The sequence below is a fragment of the Sabethes cyaneus genome, chromosome 1, assembly GCF_943734655.1.
Source record: "Sabethes cyaneus chromosome 1, idSabCyanKW18_F2, whole genome shotgun sequence".
In the NCBI taxonomy this organism is placed as follows: domain Eukaryota; kingdom Metazoa; phylum Arthropoda; class Insecta; order Diptera; family Culicidae; genus Sabethes; species Sabethes cyaneus.
Genome location: NC_071353.1, coordinates 61234126 through 61253904, shown reverse-complemented (window position 1 = coordinate 61253904; position 19779 = coordinate 61234126). Strand labels below are relative to the sequence as shown.

Below are 19779 nucleotides of genomic sequence, written 5' to 3'. Positions count from 1 at the left end.
CTCATACTTAACTTTGTCAAATTATGCTCGGCTGAAACGGTAGTGTCAAATGAATTAACATTGAGTCAAAGTGATCGAACCATCCCTGCAGTTGGGTATGTGGTTTCTATTACAATTCATTTCATATATATAAATTTCAATATGGATTTAGGAAAGGTTGTAGCACTTCGACAGCCATAGTGGAATTAGTTGAATTTTTGTTAGGTATCATTGATAATAAATGTATTGTTTTGGGCTATTTCGATCTAAAGAAAGCGTTCGATACATTGGATCACCATATCTTGCTTCAAAAGTTAGAATCTTATGGGATACGGGGTCTAGCAAATGACATTATTCGAAGCTACCTGAAGAATAGACGACAATAAGTAGCCATTGAGGACTCGCGAAGTTCTCTGCAAACATATAATATTGGTGTCCCACAAGGTAGCAATATCGGGCCACTCTTATTCCTCATCTACATAAACGACCTCGGAAACCTACCTCTTAAAGGAATACCAAGACTATTCGCGGATGACACAGCAATGTTCTATCCAAATAGTAATGCTTCCACTATTATTTCTGATATAAATGATGATTTGAAAATCCTTATACAATTTTTCGACTCTAATCTTCTCTCTTTGAATTTAGGAAAAACTAAATACATGTTGTTCCGCTCGCCGAGGAAAAAAATTTCCGCACACATAAATCCGTCTGTTGGTCAGATAGCTATTGACGAAGTACAAACTTTCAGTACAAACTCGGCTTGGTTTTGGACCCTACGCTTTTTTGGGGAAGCCATATAGATCATACTCACCGAAGACTATCATCTCTTTGTGGGCTATTGTATCGAGTGAGACCGTTTGTTCCGCGGCATGCATTGATCAAATTTTATTTTGGGTGCATGCATTCTCACCTGCAGTATCTAGTCGTTGTTTGGGGCCAAGCCTGCAAATCTAAACTTAAGTTACTGCAAGTTTTACAGAACAGATGTCTTAAAATAATTTATACATTACCGCAGTTTTACTCAACGCTCGACTTATACGATACAAGAAATCCATGCATAACGCCTTACTAATACTAGGGTTGCGCGAGTTGCAATCCTGTTTATTTATCTACGATGTTCAGAAAAATTCAAACATGCATCATAATATTATTCTGCCGGCAAGAACTCATGGCCACAACACAAGGTATGCAAACAACTTGGGAAGATCTCGAGCCCTCAGTACCCTTGGTCAAACTCCAATATCTTCTTATGGTGCTTCTGGTGCGTATAATAAAATACCACAACACTTTAAACTAATCAACAATAGATTGCTATTCAAAAAAAGATTGAAACAGTATTTCAAATCTAAAATCAATGCTTTTATAATTTAATTCCGTATCAACCACAAGATAATTTTCGTAAAATACACTCTATAAATGTCTAGTTAACTTGTTAATTATATTTGTATCTGTTTATTTAGTCCTTTGGGATCCCTTCAAAGGAATGAACTTCCACTGGGAATCCCTTTTTGATGTTAGTTTTGTCAAGTATCACTTCTAAACACACCAATAAGGTTTTGGAAGGTGACGTCACGAATGAAGCGGAATGAACGCAATTCACCCATCTGACATCCACTCGTGGTTTGTTTACTATTTGTTAGGCGAACGCGATATGCATAAATTGGAGTTAAACGTTTTAAAAGCGTATTATCCAGCAGTGTCGCCCTCCAAACTACCCGGAATGGCAGTTTTTGTACTTTTCTGACTGCCGTTAAGGCCTTTAAGCAATATTCAGTTTCAACATGTTAACCCATGTTCTAAGTCCATGTAAGCAAACCACTGATAGACGTCAAATAAGTGAGGTTATGCTCGCCCGTGCAAAACCTTATAGATTACACGGCTCGGTTTTTTTTGTTCATTATTTGCTCTCTTTTTTATTAGATGAGTCCATTACCAGGGGGCTCGTCCTTAGAGCTTTTTGGTGTGGGGGTAGTGGTGAGCCATTAAAAAAATCCGATCACTAAATAGTGAAAATTATCGAGAAATTTCAAGGTCAAATTTACCCATATATTTTCTTCGTGATTACCTTGCTTCATAGGCAGGGATGACAGTTATACCCATCATCTGTTTAGTGTGGTTTCTCCCAATAGGCTCCAAAGGGTGACTGATTCCAATAGGTTATGGGCATCATCGCTAAAGACCTGGTGAACGGAATTCTGCTTTTTCGCGGAAATGGAGATTTATTTGAACTGGAGCTACAAGGCAAAGCTATATCATGAAGCAGCAGGAGTTTCAGACGTTCTTAATACCGGAGTCGTTTCGGAAGCAGCGCCTGAAAGGGCTAAATTCGAAGAAAGAAATCTGAAGGCAAAATCACAAATCATCAGTATTCTCTGGCAACATCCAGAAGAAAAAGCAGAACTTCGCAGGAAAATGTCACAAATGCGGAAAACGTGGACTTGAAAAAGGATTATCACCACTACGGTGATGCCAACTGCGTTAAGAAAAATTTGGTGATCTCCATGGCTGTCGTTGAAAAAACGACCGAAAGAAGGAGGAAAATTTTTCTTCAAGCTAGATTCGGGCTGCAGTGTCTATTTGGTATGCGAAAAATCCATTTTTCATCTTTTAATTGATTGGAAAATCCCACTAACATATCAAAGTAGCAAAAGAGGAACAAGCAATGACAGCTGAAGTGATTAGATTGATTGATATGGAGGACGTCCTGTATGTTCCTGATCGGCAAGAGAACTTGATATCTGTGAAAAATATGGCTAAAGCTGGTACCGTCATGTTTTTTTCTGGCAATTTGGCTATACTGAAAAATCAGAGGGGTTGTGTACAAGACACGACCGCATATATAGGTGACGCAGGACTACGTAAGTCTCTTTGTAGTGATAGTAGCATGTATTCATGCTTGTAATCATTCGATTCTTCATGTATACATGCTATATGCAACATATATACATGCTACATGCGTTGTATGTAACATTTATCAAAGTAGTAACATTGCATATGTTCAATTCTCAAAAGATTGTGCATTTGAAAACAATTTAACAAAATCAAGAACACAAACTATTGCTTTCCTGCTACCTTACTGAAATTAAAGATTGTTTTTATTATCCATGGTTTCCCACGTTGAAGGAATTTTACCAATTCAATCCTATTTTATCAACAGCACATCTTTTCACTACACTTCTAATGAAACGGCAAGCATGCGTATTCATACAGAGTCGTATTATAACCGAACACTACAGCTGTAGCACATTTTTCCAACGCAGATATCAAGTTCGCCGAGGTTTAATCGTTTCGCAGTAAAGATTTTGCGATCTGTTGGGACAACGAGCTTGTGACGTTTTTTCTGGCACACTTCCCTAACACAGACATCAAATTGGACTAGGTTTAATCACGTTCGTAAGAAATCTGTTGGCACGAGGGGGCTTTGTCACTCTTTCTGGCGTACTTCCCAAGCAAGGACATCAAAATGGTCTAGGTTTAACCGCGGTGTTAAGAAATCTCGTTGAAATGAGGAAACTTTGTCACTTGTTTTGGCTTACTTCCCAAGCACAGATATCAAATTTGTATAGGTTTAGATCATTGCAAAAAATCTTCCAACCAATCACGAAGCGAGACTTCTGGTAAAATATAGGTTCATTATTTTCGATTTTTCAATAGTTCACCATCAAGAATCCATACTTTTCTTCATTTGGGTCAATTCTTAAAAGATTTTCCGATCGATTGGTGTAAGAATATTGAAAATCTATCGGAAAACCGCTGAGCTATTAGCGCTCAAAACCTTTCATTTTTCGAGACGCTCGCATTTTTCGATTTTTTGGAATGGCACCCTATCTCAAAACTTGCCGTAAGACGTAGTCCTACGTCAAAAAAAAAATGTCCCCGAAAACCGGGTACCGGATGTTTCAGGACCAATACTGATGTGACCATTTGCATTCAAAATGTCTTTATTATACTTTCAATAGTCTTATGTTTTCAAGCTGATATAGTTCGGCGTGTCGCAAGATAAATCATCCTAAAATTACAAAATAGTCCCCTAAAACCGGGTACCGGATGTTCCAGAACCGATGATGAAGTGTCCATTTTGGGTTCAAAATGTCCCTATTGTACTTCGATTATTCTTATTTTATCAAGCCAATGTGATTGATGTGCCGCAAAATGAATTATCTCTAATTATACAAATGTCCCCCGGGACCTGGTAGTGGGTATTCCGGAACCGACGCAGAAGTGGCCATTGGTCAACAAATATTCCTTAACATACCTTGGGTGCCCGTTTTTGGCCATACCTTTCAAACGAGGTAAAGAAAACGAAATTCAGATTGAAAATGGATGTATGAGAGCAATTTCAAAACTTGGGTCGTTTTCGACACCAATGCATAATATGTAACTTTTTTTTCTAATGCATTAGGAAGGTTAATGTAACTAATCATGCGGAACACTGAAATGTTGGCAAAACAGTTAAGAAAAACTTTGTTATGCACTGATAAATGTTTTCCCGATATGCCAAGGTATTTTTACATTGCGTATAGAATCACTGATTCAAGAAAAAGTTATTTTACTCTTAATTTTACATTAAAAATGAGGAATTGCTTGCTTTAAAACGCTGTATCTTGGGATCGGCAAAGAATACCTCGAGGCGATGAGTGATTCTTATGTAAAAAAATCTGCGGAACACGATGAAATTGGAATTTTTCAAATAAAATTGTCTTCATTGAGAGAAAAATGTAAATTTAGTTTTCAAATTGAATTTGAAAATATTTGGCAGCACTGGTGCTCAAAAATAGTATCTTTTTTGAATTCCTTGGGTAATTTTCTTTGAAAATGTGAACATAGTGTCATTCTAAACCGGTTATTTTCCTTAAAAATGGAAGTGCTCCCATCAATCGAGGGAATGTCCGTTCGGCACCAAATTTTGGATTTTTACTTTTTGATCGAAAATGAACAATCTGGCAAAATTTGGTTCAAATCCGTGAAAATCGATTACACGTTTGAACTTTTTCTCGGTCACTTGACGTGGAATCACAGAGAACAGACTACCAGGTAATTGACAAAAAGTGTGTGAAAGGTTTTTATGTAATCTACGAGTAATTCTTCAATAGAGCACCCCTCGAGCAGTAAGTGGCAAACTAAATCTTGATGTCGCTGCCATCGCTGCTATGTAACTCCAGCACAAAGAAATATTGATAAAGGTACATGGATATTTTTTCATGCGTTTGGCAAACTATTTCTGGAGGGCGCTACCGACAGATTTTACACACAAAAAATCGATTACTTGCTTGGAGCCTGTTAATCTGTTCTCTGTGGTGGAATGACCCATATCTGATTTTTGACGACTTTCAACTTTCTATTAAAAATATAAAAAGTAGCATCTTCTTGGCGTACGCAGCGTGAAAACTCAAAAAACAAATATTTTAAAGGTTTTCGCGATCATAGAAAATTGGGAGTTTCAGTCCAAATTTTTGTATCTGAAAAGCTCATTAAACTACATTTTATTTATTACTAGCTGAAACTTCGTATTGCCACAAATTAACCTGTGCTGTACATAAATCATGAATCTCGGATGATCTTTGTCACAATCTCGAGTTTTGCAAGCCCCCAGTGGGCGACGCTTCCGACGGCGGGTCACCGGCAACACTCGCGACCGTCTCGTCCTGAATGATCTAGTGTTACTATAGATAGTTTTTGTGGTCTTGTATTGACTAATGTTTTATGGAAGAGTCTCGAATTTCTGGAGTTCGATTAGTTTTTGAGTTTCGCAAAAATTTCTGTTTTATTTGTATGAGAGTCCATATCCCCCTACCACAGGGGTGAGAGGTCTCTAACTATCGTAAAATAAATTCAAAACTCCAAAATCTCCCACATGCCAAATTTGGTTCCATTTGCTTGATTAGTTATCAAGTTATAAGGAAATTTGAATTTCGTTTGTATGGGAGCTCCCCTCTTAAAAGGGGAAGGGGTCGTAATTCACCATAGAAAAAATTTCTGCCATCTAAAACTCCCACATGCCAAATTTGGTTCCATTTGATTGATTAGTTCTCGAGATAAGAGGAAATTTGCATTTCATTTGTATGGAAGCCCACCCTCTTAAAGGGGAGATGGGCCATAACTCGTTTTCTAAAGAAGAGAGGGGTCTCAATTCACCATAGAAAAAAATCTTGCGTCCAAAACCACTTACATGTCAAGTTTGGTTCCATTTGCTTGATTAGTTCTCGAATTATGAGGAAATTTGTTTTTCATTTGTATAGGAGCCCCCCATCCTCTTAAAGTGGGGAAATCCATAGAAAATATTCTTGCCTACAAAAACACCCACATGATAAATTTGGTTCCATTTGCTTGATTAGTTCTAGAGTTATGAGGAAATTTGTATTTCGTTTGTATGAGAGCCCCCCCTCTTAAAAAGGTAAGGGGTCCTAATTCATCATAGAAAAAATGTTTGCCTCCAAAAATACCCACATGCCAAATATGGTTCCATTTGCTTGATTAGTTCTCGAATTATGAGGAAATTTGAATTTCATTTGTATAGGAGCCCCCCCCTCCTAAAGTGGGTAGGGGTCCCAATTCATCATAGAAAAAATTTTTGTCTCCAAAAACACCCACGTGCCAAATTTGGTTCCATTTGCTTGATTAGTTCTCAAGTTATGAGGAAATTTGTATGGAAGCCCCCCCTTTTAAAGAGGAGAGGAGTTATAATTCCCCTTATAAAGAGGGGAAGGGTCTTAATTTACCATAGAATAAATTCTTGTCACCGAAAACACCCACATGCCAAATTTTGTTCTATTTGCTTGATTAGTTGTCGAGTTATGCAGAAATTTGTGTTTCATTTGTATGGGAGCCCCCCCCTCTTAGTGGGTGGAGGGGTTTCTAACCATCACTAAAACCTTTCCTGGCCCCAAAAAACCTCTACATGCATATTTTCATGCCGATTGGTTCAGTAGTTTTCGATTCTATAAGGAACATACGGACAGACAGACAGACAGACAGACAGAAATCCTTCTTTATAGGTATAGATTAAAATCATTAAAAGCGGTTCAGTGGTTCGGAAGTTATGATTTTTTTAAGAATCACAGGTTGGCAAACCACAGTTCCTGACAGGGAGGGTTAATGTGCAGCAGTGTACATTGTACATATACTGAACTATAGGAGTCGAATAGTTTTTCATTTTAGTTTTGAAATGCATAATGTTTACAAGCAGCACATAACAAAATTGCTCGATATTTTTTCTATATAACGACATATTGACGATGAAATTCCATGTAGTGATAGAAAAGTTATTGATTTCGTTTTCACAAAGTGCTATTCAGTATAATAGTAAACAAAGACGTAGTCTTACGTCAAACTAGTTAAAAATTTAATTTCAATTAAAGGTGAGAAATTCGGGCCGTTAAACTTTTTTACCGTAATTTGGGTCATTTATTTTTTATGTATTTATTGTTTAATTGGTATGCTAGATACACGTTAAAAACAACTACGCTGAACAATATAATAAAGCGATAGGAGGAAATCTAATGTATGTCAGCTATGAGTATTACCTTAGAAGATTATTTGTAATAAATAACTATATCATAGAAACGACTACGTATTTGCGATATATGCAATTATTGAACAAAACAAGTCCTGATCTATTAATACCGTCATATTTGACGGTAAACAGCACTATTGTCGGGTATTCTATAGTAGTATCTTCCAATCGAAACGATTATTGTTGGTGTGAGTAACTGGGTCGCACGGAGGCTCTACAAGATTCCATCCAGCAGTACCATTCTCCGACTCCATCACAGCCATGCTGCAGTAAGGAACTTTTTGCATGATCCTGCTCATGTCGTTTGTTGAACGAAGTTTCTCGCCCACGACATGCCGAGTGCATGTATCCAAGGTTGTTGCATGACCTACGAGCAGAATATTCCCACCTGTTAAAAACATTTGCAAAATGGTTAATGTGCAGAAGGGTACATATACTCAATTATATTACTAGTAGTTTTAATTAAATGTTCAGTAACTGCCGAGTTTCTGCAATAAAAATCTTCCAAACTTTCTTGCAATTGCTCTTTCAGCTGGTTAACTTTTGAAATTGGATCGTAATCCAATGTAATATTGTAATCGGCAGCAATGAGCTCCTCGTTTGACATCCACTCAGGAAGTCCATCCTGATACCAAGCCAACCATTCAAATAATCCAGGTTCTACGTGTATTGGATGAGTCCCCTTTAACCCAAGGCCTTCGAGAATAGAGGTAGCAGTCTGAATACATCGAAACGACGGTGAACTGAACACATGGTCAATCCGTACTCCAGCGTCCTTCATTGCTTCACCTGTTAATCTGGCTTGATATCGGCCTATGTTTGTTAGTGGTGAATCACGCTGCCATAAACTACTTTTTCTATAGAAAAAAATGTATGTTTGTATATTGTTCATAATGCATAAATGGCATCTATAGGATTACCTTCGAGGTAATGACTTTGGCATGTTCAAATCTTTTCGAATATAATTACCGATATCATCAAAGCAATATGGAATCCAAGTACCAAATGTAAAATCTATTCGCTCTCCATGACGTAATACATAGATTCTACGCCCTGCTGCAATTTCTTGAACGGGCCGGTTTTCTTCGGTATCACTCTCTGCGCATATATTATTTCCTGTGCCAATTATGGAGATCGAAGTTCGTTTTTCCATTAATTCATACAGATTTTCCGGTGGCATAGTATTGTCTGCTTGTTTTTCATTGCTTGCTGTGGGTAACGTGTCATTACACTTTTGTATTTCAGCTTGTCCAATCGAAACTAAAAAATTGATAAAAACTAGGTAGTTAAGTAAGGTATTTACTATTGATAGGCGAGGCGTGTTTTAGTGCAATTTTTCTTTTAATTTATTGTTCGCCATGAGTAATTTTAAACCTGTTAAGTTTCGGAGTTACGAATTAAATTACACATCCTCTAATGACAATAACAATGGATGAAAATGTATAAGAGAATAGTTCGGAGTTGCCTTTTGCAGGAGTAGACCAAACCTCGGGTTTTTAGTCTTGACCTTGAAATGCGGTCAGGCATATATTAATATTTTTTGAAACGGTGGTTCTACAATTGATGAAGGGACGGCAGGGGAAAGTAATGAAGAACTTTTGAATGGAGGGAAAAAGTGGAAAGGTGAGGTTTCCGCTCTTTCCCCCGCATTAAAAAATTCTTCACTTTCCCCTACCATCCCTTCATCAATTGTAGAACCACCGTTTCGAAAAAATATTTTGCAGGAGTACTGATTTACGTTTATCAATCTCCTCGAAAACGGTATCTGTCAGGGGTAAATCCCGGGTTCAAATCCCAATCCCGCCGAAGTTACGAATGATCCAAGCTGTTGAAATTACTATAATCAAATAAAAACTATTGTTACGACACCGCATATATGGCAGCACCGCCAACATCGCTTATGACGTTTATATTGGTTAGAGGGTAAATTAAGAGCGAAGTGTAGTGAAAAACAAATAGAAAGTGTTTCAAAGCTAATTCTGAATATATCGACTATTTCTAGATAGAATTAACAAAAGGGCGAATGTCGCAAATGTAAACAAAACGGGTGAGAGTTATTTTTTGCTGGGCCAGCATAGGAAAATCAACCCTCACTCGGTTTGTTTACGCTTGCGACATTCGCCCTTTTGTTAATTCTATCTTCATTTATCATTTTCAACGTGCGAAATAGCACCAGGTTCGCGAAGCAGCGCCTGATAAGTGGTAGAAGCACAGAGAACAGACATCCAAGCTAGAACAAATTTTTCGTAATTTTCTGTGTAAAAATTCAAACGAAAAACCGTTAAAATTACAACAGTTATCAAACGCCGCCTAGCCCACGAATCGCCAAATCACCGTCAAGAATTTCCGTCAATTAACGATGAGAGATAACACTTGAAATAACTATCGATATTATGGGGCTATTTATCGATGATTTGACGTATACTATTTCGAACAAAACTAGTCAAACATCAACAGTAATAATAATGATAATTAGCATAACAACACGATAACATCAAAATAAGACCGAATTTTGCCACGTGTGTGTCACAAATCGCAGATCATTTCTAACAATGAAGTTTGACGATACCATTCCCTTCGTTCGGTTTGTTTACTGATGAGCTTTTGATGTTTTTTGGTTTTTGCATAAGTAAAAAAGGGAAAGAAATATATTGGATTTCAGTTTTGACAGATGCTTGCGGGTGGCGCCGCCATCAAACGAATCGCCAAACTGACAAATGCGACGGGTAACTTCGGGTAACTTTAACGTGAACGAGGGGTTATTTCGAAATGGCCGTTACAAAAATTTACACAGGTTGGGTATGCCAGCCTGGATGTCTGTTCTCTGTGGTAGAAGTTAGTGTTTTGAGTGATACAGCAACCGTTGAAATACTAGTAGCCTGGGATACTTACCTGTGAAGAATAATTAACGTAACCAACCGTAAATCCGTTTATCTACAACCGCGAAAGATAAAGTAGGGTAGCACAGTAGAATGAATATATATATATATATATATATATATATATATATATATATATAGAATGCCAGTGTCGCTGTTTTTCCACAGGACTCATTGTGGTAAACATGATGCTAACAATTTGTATCAAGTCTGTGAATCGGGAACTTCATTGTTAATACATTATCTGAACATGCGTGATGTTTACCACGCGCACTGCAGCGACACTGGCATTCTATATATATTGATTATACTGGTAGCACACCCTAAGTTGACCTTAGGCAGAAACGTACTTACCAAACCGTATACTGCGATCGGCGTAGTATAGGAAGAAGGTGTAAAAGAGAGACAGTAAAACCACTTCTTTTTGAGCATTACCGAAAAATAATCGGTTGCTACAGAAAATTGGTTCGTATCCGAACATACTCAAAAAGAAGTGACTAAAACCGGTCATAAGAGATGTCGGACGTACCCCGTGATGCACCTTCCGCTCCTAGAGCTACATCGGAGAGCGAGTTTCTGGACTTAACTATGACCCCGTGGGAGATTTCCGGCCCGTCAACGTGTGACGAGCAAATGATTGGTTGTGACAGTTGTGCGAAATGGTTCCATTCCCATTGTGTTGGAGTCACGGAAGATTCGGTTCCGGAAAAGTGGTACTGCCAAAGTAAAGCTTGTCAGCAGGAGTACCAAAAGCAGTAAAAAGATGCCCAAAAGCAGATTCGCGGAAAAAAGACCGCCTGAGAGTCTGACAAACCCAGTGCCACTGTACGCAAGGGCACCTCCGACATCGAACAGAGGATGAAGGAGCTGGAGGAGAAGCGAAAGTGACTGGACAAAGAGCTGGAGGCGGAAATGCAGCTGCAGCAGGTGGAAAGAAGAATGCAGCGTGACTTTGAGAGAAAAAAGTTGGAAATGGAGATCAGATTGCGGGACGAAGAAGAAGAATGGAGAGCTCTGCTTGAAGAGATACTGCAGAAGAAGAGGATGCAGATCGAGCGAATGAAAGCAAGTCAGCGGTCATTCGAGCAACAGGTGGCCGATCTAGACAGGGAATTGAAGGAACTTTTTGTCATCAAAAACCCGAAGGTGGCCGCAAAACAGCCACAAAGAGTCTTTCCGAGCGAAAGCAAAAACGAAGCGCTGAAGCAGTATCAGGTGAACGCTAACAAGCTGGCTAGAAAAAGAAATGCAAAAGGGGGTTTCGATGATGATGAGTACGATACGATGAGGATTCGGAGTGCAGCCAGCACACCAATCCGTTCAGTGACAAGAATTCACCGCAAAATTGCACGAAAGTGGGTGATATCAGCCGAAACAGGCTAGGGCAACAAGTCGGGCCTACACGAGCGCAGCTAGTGGCGAGAAGCGGTTTAACGACCAAGCTTCCGAAGTTTTCGGGTCATCCAAGGCAGTGGCCATTGTTTTATGCTTCCTACAAAACATCGAACGATGCCTGTGGCTACATGAATCACGAAAATCTGGTTCGGCTGCTGGAGTGTTTGGAAGGTAGAGCATTGGAACTGGTGGCTGGTCAGCTGCTTCTCCCCGAGTCGGTTCCAAGAGTCATCGAAAAGATACGGCGGCATTATGGGCGTCCGGACCAACTGCTACAAGAGTTCTTGGACCACGTCAACGAGCTAGACCCACCAAAACCTGACAACTTGAAAAGTTTCATACCGTTTGGAAATACGGTGGAGTAGCTCTGTGAGCATTTGGAAGCTGCGGGACTTCGGCACCACCTCGTTAATCCGTTGCTCATTAGGCAACTGGTGGCAAAGATACCGGACCGCGAGAAACGGGAGTGGGTACGCTTCCAAAGGAGGAATGCCGGCGGGGAACCAACACTACGGACGCTTACGGATTTCCTAATGGAGATAGTCGACGATGCCTGCGATGCGAACGGGAGTGTGGGGATGAGCGCATATTCCTAGTGTTTCAACGGTAATATTCCGGATTGTACCCGTACAGTTGTACTGCGGCGAAAAGACGATAACGGTGCTTGCATTGCTGGATGAAGGTGCTTCGGTAACATTGGTGTAGAAGAAATTGGCAGATCGGTTAGGTGTGGTTGGCGTTCAAGAAGGTCTGACCCTCTAGTGGACAGCCAATGGCAAGCGCGAGGAAAAAGATTCGCGGCGGATGAATTTGTAGGCATCTGGTGTCGGTGATGGCGCAAATAAGCTACTGTTGCATGATGTCTGGACCCTTGGTAAGCTTATGTTACCTCGTCAGAAGTTGAACAAGGAGAAACTTACAGCACAATACGGCTACATGCGAGAGTTACCAATTGAGTCGTACGATGGTCAACCAGAGTTATTAATTGGATTAAACAACATATCATCGTGTGCGCCATTGGAAGCAAAGACGGGTACACCTGTCGAACCGATCGCAGTTCGATGCAAGCTCGGGTGGACTGTCTACGGAACACACACTCTGGGAGTCTCAAACCTAGGAATTAATGGCACTGCTGGTATTCTTGGTAATTCGAAGTCTACAGATCAGCGGAATGCTCCTAGAAAACTGAGTCCAGAAATACTTAATCCACAAAGAGCGTTAGACCGAAGTCAGGCTAAGGCTACTATCAAACAAACTTCAGTGAAAAAAGCTAAGTAAAAAATCAAAAAGGGTAAATGTCCCGATAAAGAGGAATTTATGAAGATGCCGGAAAAGTTAATGGGTAACTTAGTGAGGAAGATTGTGATCCAGTGTTTGATGATCTGGATCCATTCCACGAGAAGAACATTGGATCATACAAAGGGATAAAGGAGAATGTGGAATGTGGAACAGTAAAAGAGGCGGATGAACGTACCAGACGGACGGACGTCAGGACATCTGATGACTGCGTACAGAGACGTGGTACAGTGAATTTGGCGGTATTAGAGAATCTGAAAATCTAGAAATTCCAGATGTTACGGGCGGGGGTGTTACGATACCGCATATATGGCAGCACCGCCAACATCGCTTATGACGTTTATGTTGGTTAGAGGGTAAAAGAAGAGCGAAGATAAATAAAAAACGCCATCGCAAAAGTGCTGTGAAAAACAAATAGAAAGTGTTTTAAAGCCAACTCTGAATAATATCGACTATTTACCATTTTCAACGTGCGAAATAGCACCAGGTTCGCGAAACAGCGCCTGATAAGTGGTAGAAGTTAGTGTTTTGAGTGATACAGTAACCGTTGAAATACTAGTAGCCTGGGATACTTACCTGTGAAGAATAATTAACGTAACCAACCGTAAATCCGTTTATCTACAACCGCGAAAGATAAAGTAGGGTAGCACACCCTAAGTTGACCTTAGGCAGAAACGTACTTACTAAACCGTATAATGCGATCGGCGTAGTATAGGAAGAAGGTGTAAAGGAGGGACAGTAACACCACTTCTTTTTGAGCATTACCGAAAAATAATCGGTTGCTACAGAAAATTGGTTCGTATCCGAACAACTATGAAACTTTTAATTTCACTTTGTAGGTAAATGAGACGTTCGATGTAGTACTGACTAGACTAGACTAACGGTTATGACTCAACTAACTTCTGACCGTGCAGAACACACAAGCAAGTAGACGTTTGGTCACTGTGTGACGTGTGCCTCACCATATTTTTATTATGATTGTTACCCTAAAGCTAACTCGCATAACTGATATTACTGTATACGCGTAGCATGCCAAAATTTGTGAGTAGGTATGCCATGATTTACCCCAAGAGCACAGTCGTCTCGCGGTGCACAGTTGACAATTAGTAAACCTTGTGTGAGTGCATGGATTAATAGTTAGCAAGGTAATTCAGTTTAATATATGAAGTACGCTTGGAATGGCCGAGTGATTGATAGTAAAACTCACAGTTACAATAGAGCGAGTGCTTAAAATTAAAAGAAAAAAGGTACATGTTGACCATATAACATAGATAAAGATGTGCCAGAACCGCTCTATGACTTTGCAATAGAAATAGTGATTGGTTGTGCATACAGAGTTAATGTTCTGCGACTTTTAAAGAACATGATTAGGGTTTCAAGTCGGTTCATAGGTGATTGGATTAAATTTTTTGTTATAATAATGCACATACCTGTTTCTTGCGATTCAATATCGTGGTTATCTATACCGGCCCGATTAAAAGCAGCTGTTTGTACATCGATCCGTACTCCATCTACTGCATCTGAGCCAGATTCAAAATCCGGAGATACATCGCATAACGGTACGGTACGATGCATAGTCCACGCATCCGACTCCGCTGTTCTCTCGGTATAGTTTTCAGGTAGATAACCGCTAATGCCCGTAAGCCAAGAGATTCCTTCAACCCATCCGTCAGTTGAATTCTGAATTGCTTCTGGCGTCATGTAGATGTAATCGCCTATTCTTAGCTCCAGTTCGTCTAGTTCTCTTGGCGTGTGTGGATATAGAACCTTATGGACCTGTAATATGAGCAAGATTTGATCACTATTATCAAATTTGAAGGAAATATTTGAACGAAGAAAATACCAAGGTTTCAGTTTCATTTATGAGTATTTCCAGCTCAAATGCGATTGGAATAAAATTTTGCAGATATATTAGATACCATGCAAGTCTGTGATGCAAGACTTCATTTTCCATTAAACTTATTTTTTTCATCAAGAGTAACGAAGAGTTTCAATAGGGCGTACCTCGATATAAGACAGCCTCGTTATAAAACAACCTTGATTTTTACCACGATGTAATACAAATTCGCTTGACATAGTTGGTAACGATACCAGAGCTAATTTACCATTCTAAAAGCGTTCATGGTGATGTTCATTATTTCAAAATATGTCTAAACAATGTAACAAACTAGTAACTCAAACAATAAATAACAATAGCAGGAGTTCAAAAAACGTAAACACACAACACAGAGCATAATTGCCAACTGCTAGGTAATGCATTTTTTTTAATAAATCATGTTTCGATATAAGACAACTTTTTAAAATAATAAATTGTTTTATATCGAGGTATCCCTGTATTTAGAAATGAGAACCTGCATTTAGAACCTGTAGTTGACATATTCCAGCGTTAAGGGACACCATCCCTACTATGCAAATCAGTTGCTATTTCACCAAATCCCTGGAATTCAAGTGGAAGACAATGTCTTCGTTAATCCACTATTTTTCAACGCATTTGCCCAAAAATGGGTGAGACAGGAAGCAGTTCACACAGTAAAAATGGGTGCTAAATTCCATGAAAAAAGGATTTCAAAATTTAAAAATACTCCGATTTCGTTCAAATTTTGTAAACTTATTCATTTTCAGAAAACTTTTGACCCGTATTTTTTTATTAGGCTTTTGGTTCAAAGGTTTCTTGCACCACTAGACGGATATAATCGGGTTTTTAAATATTCACCGGCTAAGTTTTAACTCACCTGTTTCGTAGCTAGACGAGAATCTCGAGAATATAATCGCAGTTCCCAGTTCGCGCTGGTAAATGAACTGTCCAAGTTTTCCACCAACTGCTTTAGCGCGTTGAACTGATTTGGGGAAAATTGGTATGCTAGAGTAAGGTGTAATGATTTCACGTGTGGCTCTAGTGAAATCGCTGTAATATATAATTTATGTGAGCGTAATTTTAAGTTTCTCAAACCGACAGTAAACAATTCAACCATTACACGTTTTACTGACTATTTTCTAATAAAATAAGAGTAAATGTGAAGAAATCATCATACTAACAGAATGTTACAGTGGAATAACGGGAGCGTTCAAAATCATAGAAATCACGACTACAGGTTCCATCACCAATATGGCCTAAACGTGCTTGCTGGACAAATTGTAGAATTTATGCTTACATCGGCTGCTACGAGGTATACAACGGGCTGATGTTACTCCCCCGCACCATGGGAAACAGGTAACTAGCGCGTCTAATTGTTCGTAGGTATCGCTGATTACTAAGAGTATACGAGAAAAGGTATAGAAACAGATTGCATATGTAGATAGATTAGTAAACCCCAATGTGCTAATGATAATTCTAATGTTATTACTAAGTTAATATACTTGAACCATTGATGTGACATTGCTTACTTGAATGAGACACTTCTTTGACATATTGAAGCGCAAGGCGTTTTAGATAATTAGCGTCATCTTCGACAACAAAGAAGCCCATAAAATTAGGGCTGGTGTATAGTTCCAAAGAAATCGGCCTATCGATGTGAGCTCCTGGTAAAGCCATAAGTTCCTTCAATGCTTTCGATAATTGAGGTGCACATTCGTCTGGTGCTTTGAAGAATGATACGAGCGTGATATGCGGTATAAAATTGTGTGCTCCATTCCATCCACATAGTTCATGTGATTGTGTCCAAAAGCTTTCCAACTGTTGGAGGAATGGACCGGTCGGACATGCGTACAAAATGTATTCTCGTGGTGAACATTCGTCCAATGACGGGTCATTGACGTGCGCTAACAACCAGTCAGAGGCCAGTTGTACACCACGATTTCCAGTTGCAGCTAGCGCTTTTTCACTGAAATGAAAATATTTGTAGTCGATTGGTTTGCCACTGTTAACTCCATTTTACGCTCTATGCTTAGGAAATCCCATTTGAAGCAGGATTTGCAACGGTGTAAGGTGTTGCTTTGAGAGTTTAGTTGGCGTAGGATTTTTACGCGGTGGCAATGCCGCCATTTCCGCTTAAACAATATTTTCTATGGTACACGAAACTAGAAAGTTCAATATGGTCGCATTATTTCTTTACTGGGGAAATTGCCACATTGTAGAAACAACACTTTGTTCTCTAAAGTGCACTAAGCTTATAAAAAAGTTTACTATAGTTACAACTGCGCATTTATAAGAGGTTTAAAACCTATTTAAAAATTACAATAATCACGATTCACGAATAACTCGGGGATAATATTTTTGTTTTGACATTTGACACGAATACAAAATTTGATGATAGTGTTGGTTTCGTCGTTTTGTTTTGTTCGTTTTGCTTTGCTTTAATCGTATATTCAGCTAGGTGTACACTGGAATCAACGTATATGGGGATATGGACAGTTACTACCGGTATTCGCGTTGACGGCATTAAACGATCTCTTGCACACTTATAGAAATACCCGTCTGTACGTATGGGTGAAAATCTGCCAAAATGTTTCGATCTCTTGCGCTCTTTAAGAAATTCCTATTCCGCTTCACCCCTACAGTAAACTTTTGGAGGTGGCAGTAGCTTGTCAACGCGAATACGATACTGGTACCCAGCCGACCCAGCCTTGGATGCGGCATTACAGTGCGGCCATTGTTGTTTGGGGCCCTGTAGTATCGTAACCATCGCAATACTAGTAGCGTCGTAACCATCGCAATATTAGCAGCATGGTATCTATCGCAACATTGTTATATTATACAAACTGAAAATATATCTCATTAGTATATCAGAGGCCGACCGACACAGAAGCAAGAGTATTTCGTTCCTGTGTTCCTTTGCTCCCTGTGTCCTATACTACATTGGCGACGAGGAATAAAATGGAAAAATCATAAAACAAGTATTTTACCTTATTGAAAAAAAAAAAAAATATAAATTAAAATACAGTAGAAAAAGTAATGAAATAGATCAGACACTTAAATGTGGTATTTGATTTGACTGATTCTATTCTGCTAAGAGCAGGTTGAGGAAGAAAATGGACTGATTCTATTCTGCTTAGAGTATTCGGATGATGCTGGTATTGAATGGAGTAAGTGGTTGCGATCATTTCAAACTATGATACGTGCAAGTAGAATCAACGACAAAGAATGGAAGAAAGATTTGTTACTTCACTACGCTGGACCTGATGTACAACAGTTGTTCGAGGCACTGCCAGACTTACCTGCAAGCCATTTACGAGGGCCGTTAGTAAATGTGGAAAACTACACCCCAAACATGACAAGTTACGAAGAGGCCATCGCGAAACTCAACATGTTTTTTCTTCCGAAAGGGAATTCAACCTATGAGCGACATTTGCTACGACAAATGAAGCAGAAATCTGGCGAAAACGTCGATTCCTTTGCCATTCGACTTCGCTTGCAGGCTGAACAATGTGGATTTGGTGACAAGATCGAAGAAAATGTTAAGGATCAAATTATACAGACTTGTGAGTCAGCTATTTTGCGCAGAGAGTTTCTCAAGAAAGGAGACATCAATCTTGAAAAAACTCTACGGGTGGCAAAGGCTTTTGAAACTGTCGCTTTGCAGGAGAAATCTTTCGTAACGGAATTAATTGACAACAAACCAAATGGGGCGATCGACGAAGTTAATAAAATTGAAGTATCAACGAATCGACAACAATCGAACAATCAATTTGTTTCTACAACACGTGCGGAATGCCACCGGTGTGGATTTTTTGGTCATCTGGCTCGAGATGAGAAATGTCCAGCGAGGGGAAAAAGCTGTAATAAATGTGGTGGTCGTGATCATTTCGCGAGTAAGTGTCGGAAGCGAAAAAGCACTATGACGTCTGTTGCCAAACATCGTTGGGATCGCTCAGTGAAGCGTAATGCAGAAAATGAGCTAGGACGCGAAAATGAAAACATGGTGAAAAACATAAGTGATGAACCATTGGAATATGTATTTAATGTGACAACAACTGAAAATGAAGGAGTCATGCAATGTGAGATCGGAGGCGTTTCAACAGTAGTGGTAATAGACTCGGGTTCAAAATATAATCTATTAAGCGAGTCAGATTGGATGTTATTAAAATCAAAAAAGATCATAATGTCACAACAGACACGAGAAGTATCGAAAGTTTTTAAAGCGTACGGCGGTCAGCAATTGTCAGTACTAGGTGTATTTACGGCAAGCATCCAACTTGGTGGTCAGAATGGGATGGCTGATTTTTATGTTATCAAAGGAAGTGGCAGAATTTTAATTGGTCGTGACACTGCTACAGCAATGAAAGTCTTGCAAATCAACAATTTAATTCATAAAATAGACACCGAAGAACCAACCCAGTTTTTGGGAACTATCAAAAATGTTATTGTAGATATACCAATCAAAACTGATGTCGTACCGGTTATTCAACCGTATCGGCGTATCCCAGTGGCGTTGGAAAAACGTGTGGATGCAAAGATAGATGAACTACTGACTCAAGGCGTAATCGAAAAGGTTAATGAACCGTCCGAGTGGGTATCTCCAGTCGTTGTCGTGCCCAAAGGTGACGATGTAAGAATTTGTGTGGATATGCGGCGAGCAAACGAGGCAGTTGAAAGGGAAAACCATCCCCTACCAACAATTGAAGATTTTCTTCCTGGTCTGACCAAAGCAACGATTTTCTCCAGATTGGACGTAAAGAACGCTTTTCATCAGGTGGGCTGAGCTTTGTTGTATTCGTGATAATTTAACTGTTATTCATTAATTTTGTTCTGAAACTGAAATACATCCGTTATTAATT

General features: G+C 39.3%; 1 protein-coding gene across 1 annotated transcript; it reads right to left on the bottom strand.

The window, feature by feature from the left end:
* Nucleotides 1-7450: 7450 nt before the first annotated feature.
* LOC128738722 (protein UBASH3A homolog) lies at nucleotides 7451-17218 on the bottom strand. Its single transcript, XM_053834052.1, has 8 exons — nucleotides 16941-17218; nucleotides 16450-16886; nucleotides 16218-16316; nucleotides 15798-15970; nucleotides 14496-14841; nucleotides 8416-8755; nucleotides 7946-8352; nucleotides 7451-7883 (listed from the first exon to the last, which is right to left on the bottom strand). The coding sequence occupies exons 1-8, from the start codon at nucleotides 17045-17047 to the stop codon at nucleotides 7645-7647; spliced, it is 2148 nt and encodes a 715-aa protein (XP_053690027.1). The 5' UTR covers nucleotides 17048-17218; the 3' UTR covers nucleotides 7451-7644.
* Nucleotides 17219-19779: the final 2561 nt, after the last annotated feature.

Excerpts from the sequence above, each read along its gene's own strand:
- LOC128738722 (XM_053834052.1), bottom strand. The coding sequence starts at position 17,047 with ATGGCGGCATTGCCACCGCGTAAAAATCCTACGCCAACTAAACTCTCA. Across the intron at positions 14,842-15,797 it reads CTCGTCTAGCTACGAAACAG|GTCCATAAGGTTCTATATCC; the intron begins GTGAGTTAAAAC and ends CTCATATTACAG. Across the intron at positions 7,884-7,945 it reads ACATTTAATTAAAACTACTA|GTGGGAATATTCTGCTCGTA; the intron begins GTAATATAATTG and ends TGTTTTTAACAG.